Consider the following 15,868-nt stretch of genomic DNA (forward strand, 5'->3'; position numbering starts at 1 on the left):
TCAAACTACTGGAAAACTAGTGACAGGCTGGTCGCAAGTCAAATCAGATACATCGTGCACTGGTTAAATCACTCACAAGGATGAAGGAAACGCACATTCAGCTCCTCTTCTGCCTGGCAGGAGTTGAACCTACACCTCCAAAAGAATGACCCAGTCCAAATACCAGGTGGTACAAAGAGCAGAGTCAGCCTGCTCTGCCTACCAAAACCTAAGCATCCACCCGACTAGAGGGCTGTTAGCCCTGCAGTTGCCAGCCTCATTCTGCAGCAGTAAAGCAAAGCACACTACTCACATGAACAACGGGACTTTGCTAGGAGGGGGAGCTGAAAATACCCCTACCATACAGCCAGCGGCCCGGCACTCTTCCAGGAGGGACTCATCTAGGAAAGTGAAGGCTGAGAGTTCAAAAAAAGGAGTCCTACAAACAGCCATTTTGGTGAGGAGTGGAAATACTGATCCAGGCTCACAGCAAAGTCCGTAACTACTGGGCTACCACCACTGATTTGCAGTGCATCATACGGTTTTAAAAAGAAGCTTAATAAAAAAACCACCCCAACAGACATAACATTTGCAATTTGAAGGGCAAATTTCATGTAACTGGAGACAAATCCCATATTGTAATCAGAGACAAAATAATCAGGTACAATCAGATTTGTCTTTCTTGAGACTTGTAGCCCAGCAGATAACCCTTCTTCACAGCTCTTAATACAATTTGCTAGTAATTGTGACCTATCCCAAAACCCCATTATTCCTCAACTGGGTATCATACCTAAAATTCGGGAGATTTACATGGAGTTTTGCTTATGGAGGGGCCTTCCTTTCAACTGCAAAAAGCAATACAAAAACATGACAGACCTGAAATACCTTTTCTTTTAGAAACCTAATCTACAATTCCAATTGGTAAAGACACCTCTTGTGGCGTAGAGACAGACAAGGATAATGCCCTGCTCCTGAATGAATACATTAAGCTGCACTACAGATTTCAGCAGAAATTAAATTTAATAGCACAGAGTTCTGAAAATGCCTGTTAAATCCAGTACAATGTGGTATCTCAATATGTTAACCCAGTTTAGGAGGCTTTTACAAAACCAGCATTTTCAGAGAGCAGTTATGTGAGCAGAACTCCATAGGTTAGATGATTTTAAAAATTCTATATGAAAAGAAAGTCGAGTAAATTAATGGCCAGCCTTGCTCCTCCGTGTTACGAAGCCCTGGCAGACAGCACAGCAGTTAGCCTCCTATAACACCTTCACTGTTGACTCATTTGTGAGTCACCGCATTTTTAGCAGAGACATCACGTTGCAATTCTGTTGTTAGGAGCCAGAGACATCCTGTAAGAAACAATGTATGCGCTTTCAGAGCTGATTCAGACCTGTGTGCAGCAGCAGAATAATAATAATGTGCCAGCATCCATGTCTCCCCTTCTCCCCCCAGCCTATCAAGTGGTCTGACTGCTGGCTTTATATAAGCAGAGACACTGCCATTTTAAAGCTGATGATTTTTTGTTTTGTTTTGTTAATGTTTTTCACATTGTTTATTGCCAGGTTAATTCCTAACCAAGCCTTTAAAAAGACAATAAATTCCCCAAGCCCATTCTACTCGTTTAAACTGCATCACCTGTGTCCCACATTATAAAATTTTAATTAAACAAACTTAGTTGCTGGAAGGTAAAAAAAAACAATAATAATTTACAGTGTTTATCAGAAAAAAAATACAGATAAACAGAAGTCAAAGGAGGTATGTCAAATTGCACCTAGAAGTCCATGGTAGAACTGTCCAACTACTTTACAGGAAAAGTAAATGCATACCAGTCTCAATCCTAAGAAAAATCTCAACAATAAAAGCCAGTTTGGAACTGGTTAGGATTAGCACTCTCTCATGAAAATGCAGACAAATGGAGTTAAGGTACCTATCCAAAGACAGCCTTTAATACAAAGGTGCTAACAAATGCCAGGTTCCCAGCTGTTCTTGACATTTCCCCAATGTTTATAGCGTTCTTCTGGATGCTGTACATTTCTGTGATTAGAAATAATAGACTACTTTGCAGCATAAAATACACCAATTTTGGCTTTAATGGGAGCTGTAACACAGAGCACTGCGTTTTGTTGCATGATACACTACCACCTCCCAGACTTCAAGAGATGAAGAAGCCTTTTTTGGTAAGGCCTTTAAATCACAGAAAGGTCTTCCCATTTTAAAAAAAAAAAAAAAAAAAAAAAAACCAAAACCTTCTGGAGTTTAGATGTGAGAAAAATATGTATAAAGAATATTAATCAACTCATGGTAAGGCCAAATTTTACCAGAAATAAAAGCAGTGTTTCACAAGACAATTTGGCTGGATTCTCAAGAAGCAGCCCATAAATGAGCAATGAACCGCAGTCCAAACGTAGCTTTAATGCTTGGGAACAGAAGTCCTAGTGACTTCCAGTAATATTTATGTTCTCCGGAGCCAAAACCCTTTCAGACTTTTAAGTCACCTAAGGCAAGGCAAAAAAGATGCACTTAGGCAGAACCTAGGTGCCTATGCCCACTACTGCACCACGGAAAATCCTTCTCCACTGCTGCTTCCTAAAATTCAGTTGCCTAAGCAACTGTGAACAGGACTTGTAAACCAGGCAGTGAACATGCACAAGGAGCCCTATCGCACATTTAGGAGTTAAGGGTTGGCACGAAATGCACAGATGGCTGTGCCGCCTTTCAAACCCAGACGACAGAGAAGGAGCTGGTACCCTTTTATCCAGCAGACTAGCAGAGAAAAGAAAAACACAGGCTGCAGGCTCAGTTTCTTCCTTCAGCTGAAAGGATTCAAGTATGCATCTCCCATTTCCCTGCTACTCATACTTCAAATTTTGTTGGGTAGGTCCACGTCCACCTCCCCCTCTAGAGTAGATTTACTTCACGGGCAGTATTTCAAAATTAATTGCTTCAAAAGATGAAAAAGAAGATGCCTTTGCAGTGAATCAGTTAGGCAGTCACCTGGCAGAAGAAACACTAGATGAAAACCACAGAGCAAAGAAAGCGTATGTGCTCTAGGTTATGAGCATATTGGATACAAGACTAACATAGCTGGCCCCTGAAGAACTCCAAATATTTTAAGATTCTTGTAATTTTGAGGGATGATTCAAAACACTGCATCATTGTAACATAAAAGAAATTCCTGCACAGGGATGTGAAGCTTTTCTGCTCAGTTGCTCAAGGCCAGAATGAAGGCTTAAAATAGCCATTGCTGACTCATGCTATTTCCAACAAGACTATAAAGGGGTGAAGGATCCAAATGGATTTCTACCACACTAAAAGTGCCTGTAGGCTTGGATTTACATGGAGGTGTTACCAAACATTGTTAGGAGTTCTTTCACAAAACATTTTTCACAAGAAAGTGCTGACTGCGTAAACTAAAATTTCCACAGAGACATCAGTTTTGATCATCAATCAGTTTTGATTAAATTTTCATTGGAAGTATTAGTCTAAGCTGATTTATCTGATCTGGATTTTTGGTTGAAACCAATATGCAGAAGGATTAAACCAAACTGTTAGAGAAGTCACCTTTAACATTCATGTTCAGATTACTCTTGTGCCTTCTTCATTACCAAGTCCAGGGAATATTTAGCTATTTAGATAAACTGGAATCGCTACAACTGGAAACCCTATATCTAAATTAGCATAGTGTGGTACAATAGGATTGGATCCTTGGTGACGAGGACCTAACATCGACCTGTCCTGGTTTCAGCTGAGAAAGAGTTAATTTTCTTTATAGTGGCTGGTGTGGAGCTATGTTTTGGATTTGTGCTGAAAACAGTGTTGATAATACAGAGATGTTTTAGTGGTTGCTGCACTACTCAAGGACTTTTCAGCTTCCCATGCTCTGCCAGGTGCACAAGAAGCTGGGAAGGGACACAGCCAGGAGAGTTGATCCAAACTGACCAAAGGGCTATTCCATACCACATGACGTCATGCTCAGTATATAAAGCTGGGGAAGAAGAAGGAAGGGGGGGACATTTGGAGTGATGGCGTTTGTCTTCCCAAGTAACCACTACGCGTGATGGAGCCCTGCTTTCCTGGAGATGGCTGAACACCTGCCTGCCCATGGGAAGTAGTGAATGAATTCCTTGCTTTGCTTTGCTTGCATGCACGGCTTTTGCTTTACCTATTAAACTGTCTTTATCTCAACCCTTGAGTTTTCTTACCTTTGCTCTTCCGATTCTCTCCCCCATCCCATCAGGGGGGAGTGAGCGAGCGGCTGCGTGGTGCTTAGTTCCCGGCTGGGGCTAAACCACGACACGACCCTATACATGTTTTCATAGGTCTTACTTCAGACTAGCTGTAGTCTGGTTTTCTGGGCTGGGCACCCATGAAAGGTTGGAGCACAGTATCGTAGAATCATAGAATCGTTTAGGTTGGAAAAGACCTTTAAGATCATCAAGCCCAACCGTTAACCTAGCACTGTCAAGTCCGCCACTAAACCATGTCCCTAGGCACCACATCTACACGTCTTTTTACCTTCAGGGATGGTGACTCAACCACTTCCCCGGGCAGCTTGTTCCAATGCTTGAAGAAATTTTTCCTAATATTCAATCCAAACCTCCCGTGGTGCAACTTTTGTGACTTCATATCTTTTTACATCTTAAAGCCATAATCCTGTGGTCCCACATATACACTTTCTGTATCTTTTTGGGTAACTTTTTACTTTCATCCAACAGAACACAAGTTTACACGCTCTGAAATTGCTCTGCAAAGTGAATTGGAGTGTCTTAAATAGGGAATAATTAGGAGATTTGATTCAGAAGTGCTGTCATGGTGTGAACTACAATGTTAATGCAGATCTATGAGACAATCTCTACTGTTCACAGAGCAAGAGCATGAACCCAAGCATTTCCAAGCAAGCACCATACTCATTGGGGTATTCTAGAACTTATCTCGATTTCCATTCAAAAGCTCCAAGGGCTTCAAGTGTCATTCCAATACAAAAGAGAAACAACTGGTGGAACTTCCATATTTTCATGAGAGAGAATTCTCATTTCTCTGGACAGCTTAGCTGTTATTGCTATATTACCATTAATACCAAATACCAGGGAAGATGGAAAACCGATGTTGCCAACTCGTACAAAAGTCTCCATTTTTATTAAAATTGCAGTCCTGAAGGCATGTCATTATGTAAGAATCTTGGGTTTCATTTCATGAAAAATAAAAAATTCTTCCCCATGCAGAGAAAAACATGAAAATGTATCCTCTAAAAGAACAAAAGCCAGAAGGCAAACAGAAAGAAATTAAACTGAATTTTTTCAAAGAAGATCTCAGCATTTTCAAGGCAATCTCATGAATTTGATGGAGGAATGATTCTTTTTTGGACTATTTGTTGTCCCAGTAACAACAAGATTCCCCCAAGGTTTTAACTCCACCTCCTTCACACGTTATAAACTACGACATGTCTGGCCTTGCCTCCTTAGTTAGAATTAGCTAGCATGCTCTTGACATTGTATAAGGCAAAGGCTGTTGCCTCCTAGGCAAAGGGCATAAGGCCTTTGTCCAACCCATCCACACTGCAGCAAGGACAACCCGGTTCCTTGCGAAGATGTCATGCTAGAGTTGCGTGAAGTATGGCAGGGCTCAGACTAAGCCTATGCCTGAATATCTGCTTGTGTGTATTCAATACAGCCAATAAAAAGAGTCTCAGCATGTTATTAGATTTAGAGCCACACTTGACTGACAAACATGCCCCAAGGGGGGTTGTCTCTACTAGCAGAGCCTCTGAATTGGTACTGGCACATAAGTAACCAGACTTGCTTGTCCCTGGTTTTCTCACTGAAGAGGGTGGTGGGTTTTGCCATGAAGTAATACACCTGATTTGAGAAGAATTAATACATTTCATATCTGCAGTCACCAAGCAGAACGGCTTCCAGCTAATGCCAATTTGATGCAGAATTTGAATAAGGTTCCTACCATTTGCCTTACGCGAGGCAAAACTTTCTGTAACGCCCGTTCTGAGTTGCACCCTAGCTTACACAGGATACAGAAAACAATCCCAGCGGCTGTGACATGTAAGTAAAAGGAAAGCTATGAAAGACTTTCATATGTTGGGCTTTATTAGGTTAAGGATACAGTATTTCCCAGATTATATGCAACATACAAATTCCACTTACCAAAGCTTTTCCTTCATTATTAGCTTCTGGATAGTGTGGGTTAAGCTGGAAAAGAAAAGAAGTCAAATACTATCTTGATAGCTTTTAGACATTTCAGTACTTAGGGGAGAGGGGTTGGTTCATCCCTCTATTATGCATCCACCCTGCAAAAGGACAGTGGAGTATTTAGAAGCAGTATGAGAACGAGAGTATAAGTACTACCAATTCAACTTCTGACTGACTTAACTGGCTATGTCCTCACTTCAAAAAAGTCCATCTTGCAATCAAGCTTGTTAACTCAAGAGAGGAATCTCAAATAACCAAAACCAAAAAGAATGATGGAGAAAGCACAGATAGTTACTAATCTAAACACAGCAAGTTACAGCCACCCACACACATAAACATGCAACGACTTCCAGGATTGACCTTGAGCAGATATATTGAGATAAAAACTCACATGCTTCAAGTCTGCTGAGATTTTACAGTAAGACAGTGAACTCAGAAAAAACACATCTTTTGAAACAGGAATGGCAATGCCACTATAGACAAGTGTTTAATTACCCTGTGATTCTGTTTAACCATTATTAATGGGAATAATATTTTCTATGTCATACCAGGATTATCAAGCATTAATTAATAACTAAAGTAGTATGAGAAGCTTGGATGAAAGACACTATATAATAATAAGTGTAAAGTATTACTATTTAACAGTGTTTAATATGATTTTACTTTTGACAAGGGAAATATGTAGACTAGAAAATGAGGGATTATGTAGGCAGATATATACTCAAATAAACAAACACACATACACCCACACACTGGCTGCACATGAAACCTTTCAAGGTTTGACTTACATAATGAAACAATTTTGCCTCAATATTTACCATATTCCCAGAAACAGGATATGCCTTCAAAATGTTGAAAATGCTGAAGTGAAATTATTAGTTATATAAGGTAATTTCATTTTTAAGCAACAACAGCATGTATACATCTTACAGGTAAGTACAGTCATTTTCTTGGCTTGAATTTGGCATTACCAGCGTGGAAGAGCCAGAAGTGAATTGCACAGTATACCAGTAAAACTTTTCAATATCATGTCATCATACATCTAACATTACACAGACAACTATTGTGAAGAGTTTTTAAGGTTACAAGGTTTTTATTAATACTCTATCATTTATATCCCTGTACACAAAAAAGCCAGCTCCTCTCCACATCATGAGTCTGAAGGAAGGAGGGAAACGTTTAGATATTCCTAAAATTGCTGAAAATACCTTCCCTCTGTATCATGACTTGATGTGCTAACACAGAAATGATCAAAGGTTTGTTCTCCTGTCTTCATTTCAGTATTTGCATTAGCCACTGTGTTACCCTCACAAATCTAATTTAGAGAGCCTGCTTTCCTCCCTGCATTGACACCTATCCCATTGACACCCACCCTTGCATTTTGCTCCTCCATGACATTCTCACAGTCTCCTAGCTCCAGCTCCCACCTACTTCTGTTATATAGCAACAGGAATGGGAGATGAACACTGAACAACAGACAACTAGAAGATACACATATATACATACATGTATGTATACATATATATGTAACTGTTTTCATATAGTTTTGGTTTCTTCATAAGTTCTCACACTTTTTTCAGCATTACCTTTGTTCACCTGTCACCTTAGAATAATTCTAGTTGCCAATTCTAACAGCCAAGCTCACCTCTCTACCTTTGGTCCTCCATCAAGAACAGAGAAAATTATCAGCCAGTGCTCCTTAGTCACAGCCACGCACAGTGGCCTTCCAGCACAGGTGCAGAGAAAGTACAGAAAGGCTAAATTCGATCCTACCTTCAGATTCTACTGGTTGTAAGCAAGCGAGAAAAAGTCTGGGTCATCTCAGGTTTGTCACTAGACTCAGCACAGAGAACCGTGCACCAAGGAAGAGATCTTCAAATGGAATAAATCTATGATGTTTCATTGAAGGACCCGAGTGAATACAGTTGTCTACCCAGTATGAACTGGCCCTTGAATTCTGTTATTCTTCAGCTGTTTGCTTTCAACGTAATGATGCTTTTAAAAAAAAAAAGCATATAGCAACAACAGGAGAAACTAGAAAAATCTCTCTCCCATGCCACTTCTTGCCTACTTTAAAAATGACTAAGCAGATTGCCCTCAAATTTCCAAAAAGGTTCACTTGTGGACAGAGGTTAAGGGAGACAGAAGGCTCAAATGAAAAATAAAGTGCAACCTTAATGATGGTTTTTCTTGCCCCACCATAACAGAAATAATAAACCTAAAAAGATGTTGTTTAGAGAAAGTTCTGAGATGCTGACATTAAACAGTAAACACGATGCAATGCAGTTTTAGGGCTGATGCTCATGGCCATTTTTAGCTGTGCTGAGCAGATGCCACTTTCATTTTCTTTTCAGCTGAGGTTGCTGGTGCTGAGCATCTCTGAAAATCAGACTATTAGCTGTTATCCCATACTATATTCTCCAGGTAGACGGGCATAAATCATGTAGTGTTGTATGTCATATTACACCTGTTCTGAGTACTTTTCAATATCCAAGTACAGCAGAATGAGTTAAGGACACAGTGACAGTCTTAAGACTCCAAAATCTATTGATTTTTCTGATTTATGTAAGATCACCTCCATGTTCTTCAATAAGCCTCCAAAACAAAAGAATCCTTGAAAATAACAACATTAATAGTTTTTTCCTTGCTGCTAATGAAATCAAGTAAAATTATTTGCAGGTATTTAGAAAGCAAGAACACTATGCTAAAATAGGCCTCATTTAAGCTTAACCATCGTCAAGCTTTTTTGTGTCATTGGATGCGTTGAAGTGGCAATGTTACTGAAGTGTAGCTGAAATACAGTGCTGTGTATTTCCATAAAATGCCTCTGGAAGGTGCATGCAGGCAATACACAGTAAGAACATGATGCATTGTAAACTGCAGAGCTCAAGCAAGTGTGATTGTATAAATCATTATTGTAATATCTTCACTATATGTTTGGGGGTTTTTTTTAGAGTATATCTCCAACAGCTTCTTTTCCAATGCAGAATAATCCAGAAATCCTAATCCTCCACTGCTTGTTTTTCAACAAACTTAGGTACCACCATTTTTCACCTTTCCATGGATGGGAGAGAAAAAGGTATCACAAAATCAAAGTTCAGCTTCCTCATGGCTGAGAACTAAGTATCATCAAAGACCTTGAAACTCATTTAATGTTATGGCACACTCATGAGACTCACTATAATATCCCAACTCTCCCTCATTACGTAAAGCCACATAACCTAACCACCTGAGTAAATGGCAATCGCTATATGGTGGTCGGGAAGGTGCAATCTACATCAAGTAGCACAGACTGCATTAGTAGAGAATAACTAGGGAAGGGCAGAGGAGAGTTCACATCAGTGAAGCAGTGAACTGGCCACCTGATAGTAGTTGTGCCCGTTCTTACTCCACTGCCATGCAGAAGGCCAGCTCTATTGTGGGGATTTTGCAGTTGGGCAAGGCTAAGGTAGTCAGGTCTCACAGCTCCAATTACAATGATTTATGACACCACAAACACTGCATCTTTTTCAGCTGCTTATTCTTATGAACCCAGACCCAACTCTACATATCCTCCAGCCTACGAAATATCTCCTAAACTCCAGAAAATGGGGCTACCACATCAACTTTTATTTCACATCACAGCACCATGGAAGACATCATGGTTTCACACACACAGGCTAACAGTGCACACTGACTTAGGTGCTGCATGAGATTTTCCTTATGCTACAGCCCTATCAACAGGTAAGTACCACTGTTACTGCAAATGCAATTTGCACAATATAGTTCACAGGAAGTATCTGGGACCTCAATTTGTCTTGGACTCAACCCACTGGGGAGAAGAGAGCTTGGAAGCAGCCTAGCAAACTTGTCAGCAGACAAGGACTGTCAGTGCCGTGAGAAGGCAGCCACCACCACCACACAAGATCATGTTTTTAAACACTAAAATCATTGACTATTTTGGCATTTATAGGAAGATTTGCAACTACAGAGAAGATAATACATCCTTTAAATCTAAACAGAAATTGCATTTACTTGCACACTTTTCTAAGAAGCCAAATTCCCAACTCATGGGCTACAGAGGGCATCTGCAAGAGCCTGAAGGTCAGGGTCAGCATTGCAGGTGGTCCTCCTGGGTGTATAAAAATTGATGTTTCTTAGATAGATTTCATGTTCAGCCTTTGTACGTGGTGGCATGTAAAAAGAGCAGACGTATGAATGCATACATACACCAATATACTCGTACTGTGGGAGCACCAGAAGGCCCCCAGTAGAGAGTATGTGTGACAAACACATAATAGAAGCCAGCTTTTACAGGTGGAAAACTGAGGTATAGACAAAGTCTTTAACCATTTCTGGTTAAAATTATTTGGAAGGGCAAAGAATCTCATTCCTGAATTTTTGCATAATGCCCTCCTAATGTGATCATCCTCCTGTAGAGTTTGCATAGTAGGAAGACGACTTTCACCTACGTGTGTTTGTGTGTTATTTCTGGTATTTGGTGCTCAGAGAATGCAAGTGCCCTGCTAATCCTGAGAGGTATCCTGTTAGATCAAGTGCCAGAAGTCCAGGATCTGCCACCTCTACTGATGACATCTCTATTGATTAAAGCTAGTCAAAGTTATATCCTAAAGTTTTCAATACATAAGACACTGCATAATCTCCTGAGGTTCTACTATTGAGCAGAACAACTTCTCACTAATACGTTATTCCTGGCTTTAATTTTATTTTTGCACCTTCACATGGTAAGATATGCTTTACAGTCCAACAACTGAATTATAAATCTCAGTCCATACTGTGGACAGTTCGACATTTCACCTTTATACTGAATGCTGCTTTCCTAGACAGAGGAATGCATGGAAAGTACCCAAACAGGCTATTTTTGGACACTCTTAATTAAGAAGGAGAGAGAGCAATTTGGGGAAAGAAACACCCATGCTGATTTTAATCAAATTTTGTTGACTAGGTAAAGGATATTTAAAACATCTCGTCAGGGAAAGAATTAGATTGCCAAATTTCATCTAAACGAGCATTTTAACAACTTGATTAAAACCCACATTTATGAAGGAAACCCTGACAGACAAAGAATAAAAGGATCTAATTCAATACACGTAAACAGTTCCCATTTCATTTGATAACCAGCCTGTTAACACACAGCCGGTTACCCAATCAACAAGGGCAAGTGTTTCAGGAAAAAAAGCCACCACAAAAGAAAAAAATCCACTTCTCAAATCTTTCATCTTCATTAGGCTTGCTTTGTTCTTTGTTAATGTCATACTGATTAGTTTTCAATAAATCTAAAGGACTTTTGCACAATTTCAAAGACTTCAGTGGTATTCAAAGGACTTTTGCCATCTTATTAACTTGCTGGAGAAAGACTGGCTATGACTACCTCGATAAACCCCATTCAACACTGCCACAGCATTGGCACAAAGTTCCCGATAATCATCATCTGAAGAAAGTTTAAAAATCTTAAAAGGCCTTTCATTTCAGGATTGTATTTTGCTGCTGTTTTGCTTATGAGCCGTCCTTTAGCAGATCAGACGAGTTTCCAGGGAGTGCTGGAAGAGGTGAATCTTTTTGTCCGCTTCAGGCCCCCCATGTGGCACAAGCAGAGTGAAGTGGGCAGGGACAGCGTGGGGGAGCTACCTGCTAGTCAAAAACTGGGATGAGAATCAGCTCTGACACCAATTAGCCACCCTCATCATAAGAAGAAAGGATAGGTCGTCTTAATGGCATTTTTAGCTGCTTCGGTATGCCTAAATCACCACAGATTTAAAGGTCTCACATCAGCAGCATAAGCTGGAGCTGCGGCAACATGTAGCTCTACATTAGGCTAGGAGAGAGCGGTGACTGGGAGATCCCCCTGCTTCTACTGTGATCAAGGGCAAGAACCTGACCACCCACCGACGCCTGGTGCTCAGTCCCACACAGCCATATCCCATTCTGCAGAGGAAGTTAAAGAAAGGAAAATGTCTAAGGCATCCTTTAGTCTAACCTGAATGCTGGGCCATAACCTCAGCATGAGCCTCAGCGACTCCATGCCAACATATGCTACATGAAAAAGCACCCTCATCTTTTCAAGGGTTATGTTCTAAATATTAATATCCCATATGCCTTCCAGTGATTCTCCCAGAAATAACTAGGGATGATTGAATTAGACATTACTGAAATTTATACCATTAAAAAAAAAAACCAAAAAAAAAACCCACATAAAAAAAAAAACAATTAAAACAACAATTAAAAAAAAAACCCCACCATGAGGGAAGCCTTCTAAACCTCCATCAAGCATCAAAAATAAAGAAAAAGAGGCACAAATATAATTGAATAAAAGCTTCTTAAGTAATCTTGAAATAATAACAAAAAAAAATGCACTAAAGAACAGACCACATGTCTACATTTGCTGTTTTGGAACACATCAAAATGCAATACCAGCAGATGTTGTATTTTTAATAACAGAAGCAGTCCTTATAATGACTAAATGACAATAAATGCTGCATTAATGGCTTCACAGTTCCCTTCCTCCTAAAGCTCATATGTATACAAACACAACTCAAACACAGCCAACTTCAGACAGGACTGAAAAAGCCTAGCTGAGCACAGGCTCACAGATCACTACTGCAAAACTAGTTGGCTGGGGGAAAAAAATCCTTCCTCCAAGATCCAGATTTCTGAAGGTATTTGCACACCAACAGATGCAAATGTTGTTCCTAACTTCCACCCATGTCAAGACAAGTCAGGCCAAGAAATTTAGCTGCATTCTCAAGATTCTGAAAAACCTTGGAAAATCTAGCCCTGGGTTTTGCTAAATGGACAGCTTCTAACTCTGTCACTTTAAAAAGCAACATCCACGTCCCTGGAACTGGTCAGACCAGCTCTGTAAATCAGTAATCCATTCTCCTCCTCCTCCTCCAGTCTCTGGATCTCTTCCATCCCTCCATGCAAAGCTGTAAATTATCCTTCACTCCTTATAGTGCTTTAAAACAAAATCACACTCCTCCTATGAGACAGTGAAAAATAGAAATAAGGCTTATGGTGCTGAGTTCACCCTGTTGCCTTGGCAAGCCCTTTTTCTTAAAAGAACCTTTAATCACTGAGCCCAACAGATAGAAACTAATCAGAATGCTGTATTAACATTTAATGAAGAGACTGGAAAAAAATGACTCAGAAGATTTTGAAGCAATCTCCAGGTAAGGTCCTGCAGTGCCAACAAATTAAATGTGTGAGCAGATGCGTGAAGGCCTTGGTGGATGCTGCCATCTCCTGGTACCTTCTCTGGCTTGCAAACTGTTATCCTTGAGCAAAAGGTACCTGCACATCTTAAACAAGGCCATTTTTATCCAGTTATTTGCCTTACTGTTTCTAAAGGCAGAAGGAACCACAGAGCATTTACCACTATACTCTACTCCTCTGCATGAGCTATACGATCAGTGAATAAATAAATTTTGCTGTGAAGGCTTGCTTCCATGTCATCCCAAAGAATACCACTGGCAAACAAGGGTCTCTTTTTGCTTCCGGAACACAAAAGATCTCTGAGTAGTCCAGTTTCCAAAAACTGGATATCAAAAGGCCTAAATTATGGCCTTCAAATATTCACTCTCAGTTGCCTTAATAAAACATCCTATGCAGTACTCCATTTTCCACAGCAGTTTAAGAAGGTAAAAGAAAAATAAGTTCATAAAACTACAGAGAAAGTTTATCCAGGGCTCCAAGGGGTTAACCCTGGTTTATAGCCTCAAGTTTAAGAACTGATTTCCCTTCTACATTTTTTTTTAATCTTAGCTAATGCTGAGGATACTATTACTCATACAAATATGTAATCTTTCTTAAAATCTCATTAAATGCTTTGTTTTCTATTCTTGTGGCAGCAAGTTCCACTTCTTTACTATGTCCTATTCAGAAGGCAGGAGAGGATTATTTTCTATCAATATTAACTTGAACATGCACTCGGCTATCGTCACCATGATCCAAATCAAGTGATCACTACAACAGGATTAAACTTATTATCAACAGTATGGCCCTGTCCACCCAGATAAATGCATATTATAATGATATATATCATATAGCAGGCTAATATTTTTAATACTGAGACATAACAGAAATCCATTTAAAAGAATGTAAACCAAGATTAACAGCAGTTCTCAATTTAAAGTGAATGATGTACATAAGCTTCTCTGAAAAGAAACTTGGGCAATTTTGACAGAAAAGTAGGGTGAGATAATATGGGAAGAAATTATTCAGGAAAGACAAGAGAAATGTGAGTAACTTTTATTAGCCATTGATTCAAGGGTTCTCAGCAAGTGGTTTACACCACCACAGGGTGAAATTCAGCTGACAGTCCCACAAGGCAAGACCTTTGATGCTGGCTTCAGCAGTTCCTGTTAACCCACCCCAACCACTTGTGCCCCCGTGCCTTAGCTCAGTGGCCCTGTTTACAGCACAGACTATTCCCTCTTTCCCGCACCCTGGAGTCTGCGCCAACACCACCTCAGGGACAGCACACTGTATCACGGGACCGCAATCAAATACCTGTGGAAACACGACATTTCTGCAAGCCTACATTGCCACTGAAGTGCTCTTACCACTGAACTACAGCCTTGATGAGTGGGACTGGACTTCCTGTTCAGTTTAGAATATTCATATAATTGTCATTTCATCTCATGTGCATGTAACACTGTGCTGCTCAGGCCAACTGGCTTCAATCATTCCTACCTTCAAAATAAACATCATTGAGCATCTAGTGCTAAAACAACCCCAAAGCTGAAAGTATGTTTCATGTGGGATTTTAACAAAAGAGTTTAGAACAAAACTCTGATCAGAGTTGATCCATTTTACAGCTTAAACCCTGTACTTTCACTCTTGCAGGAAGAAGAAAGCAAACCCTATAAGAAAGCCAGAGGAGTTTTCCAGTGGGACATGCATCGGGGATGCACATCAGATTGCTACTTCTGCCTAAAGCAGCTAGCTAGCGGACAGCTTTATCTCTGTGACTTGTCCATCACCAGAATATGTGCTAAAGAGCTTGCCATCCCAGTTATCCTCTACAAGCCATCTATAAAGTATATTCACATGTAGAAGTTAAAAGCAGCTGTTATGGAGGCTTCAGACCTACAATGGTCAAAGAAGTCCAGGAGGTGGCTGCACAAGTGAAAACTGTTAGAGGAAGTCCAAACCCATCAGGTCAGTATCTGAGACACCCTTGGTCCCTGAGCATATAAATGCTCATGTTCCACTGACTTCAAAGACAAGGCTACTCCTGAGAGCTTTACTGAATGAGGGCCTTTATATGAGCAACTATTTGGTTTAATGAATGAAGCACACTACAAGTCAGAAAAAGTATGTTTGGTTCTGCCATTACCTCTGAGCTCATTGCTTCAACCTATTGCATTGGCCAGCCTGTTCTCACTCTTCTCTTTCATCTAGAAGAACTTCAGGGCACAGATTACCTTTTGGAGCAACACCAGTACTCTATGCACTACCTTGGAAGACACAGTAATAATCTGAACCCTTGTTTATGGCCACAATTTTATAGAATCACAGAAGGTAAACATTAAGGCTGCCATCTTACCTGCATTATCTTAATTCATTTAGTATAGTTTAGTTAATTCAGTGTTAAAGACAATTACCTCACCAGATTTACTGCCCTATCTTGGCCAAGGTATCTAGTAACTCTAGTTTAGTCTATTCAATTAAGTAAAACAGAATTA

At 40.1% G+C, this 15,868-nt stretch overlaps 1 protein-coding gene across 3 annotated transcripts in view; it reads right to left on the minus strand.

Annotated features, from left to right (window-relative positions):
* Positions 1-15,868, minus strand: part of ITPR2 (inositol 1,4,5-trisphosphate receptor type 2) — a 268,127-nt gene that overhangs the window by 195,086 nt on the left and 57,173 nt on the right. For 2 of the 3 annotated variants that reach the window (XM_072875513.1, XM_072875494.1), the window contains one exon: positions 6,138-6,182. The exons of the other annotated variant lie outside the window; for it this stretch is intronic. In XM_072875513.1, coding sequence (XP_072731614.1) covers positions 6,138-6,182 — 45 coding nt within the window. The remainder of the gene's footprint in view (positions 1-6,137; positions 6,183-15,868) is intronic. 3 annotated transcript variants of the gene reach the window in all.

The sequence above is a fragment of the Ciconia boyciana genome, chromosome 1 (assembly GCF_034638445.1).
Source record: "Ciconia boyciana chromosome 1, ASM3463844v1, whole genome shotgun sequence".
NCBI classification, from domain to species: Eukaryota; Metazoa; Chordata; class Aves; order Ciconiiformes; family Ciconiidae; genus Ciconia; species Ciconia boyciana.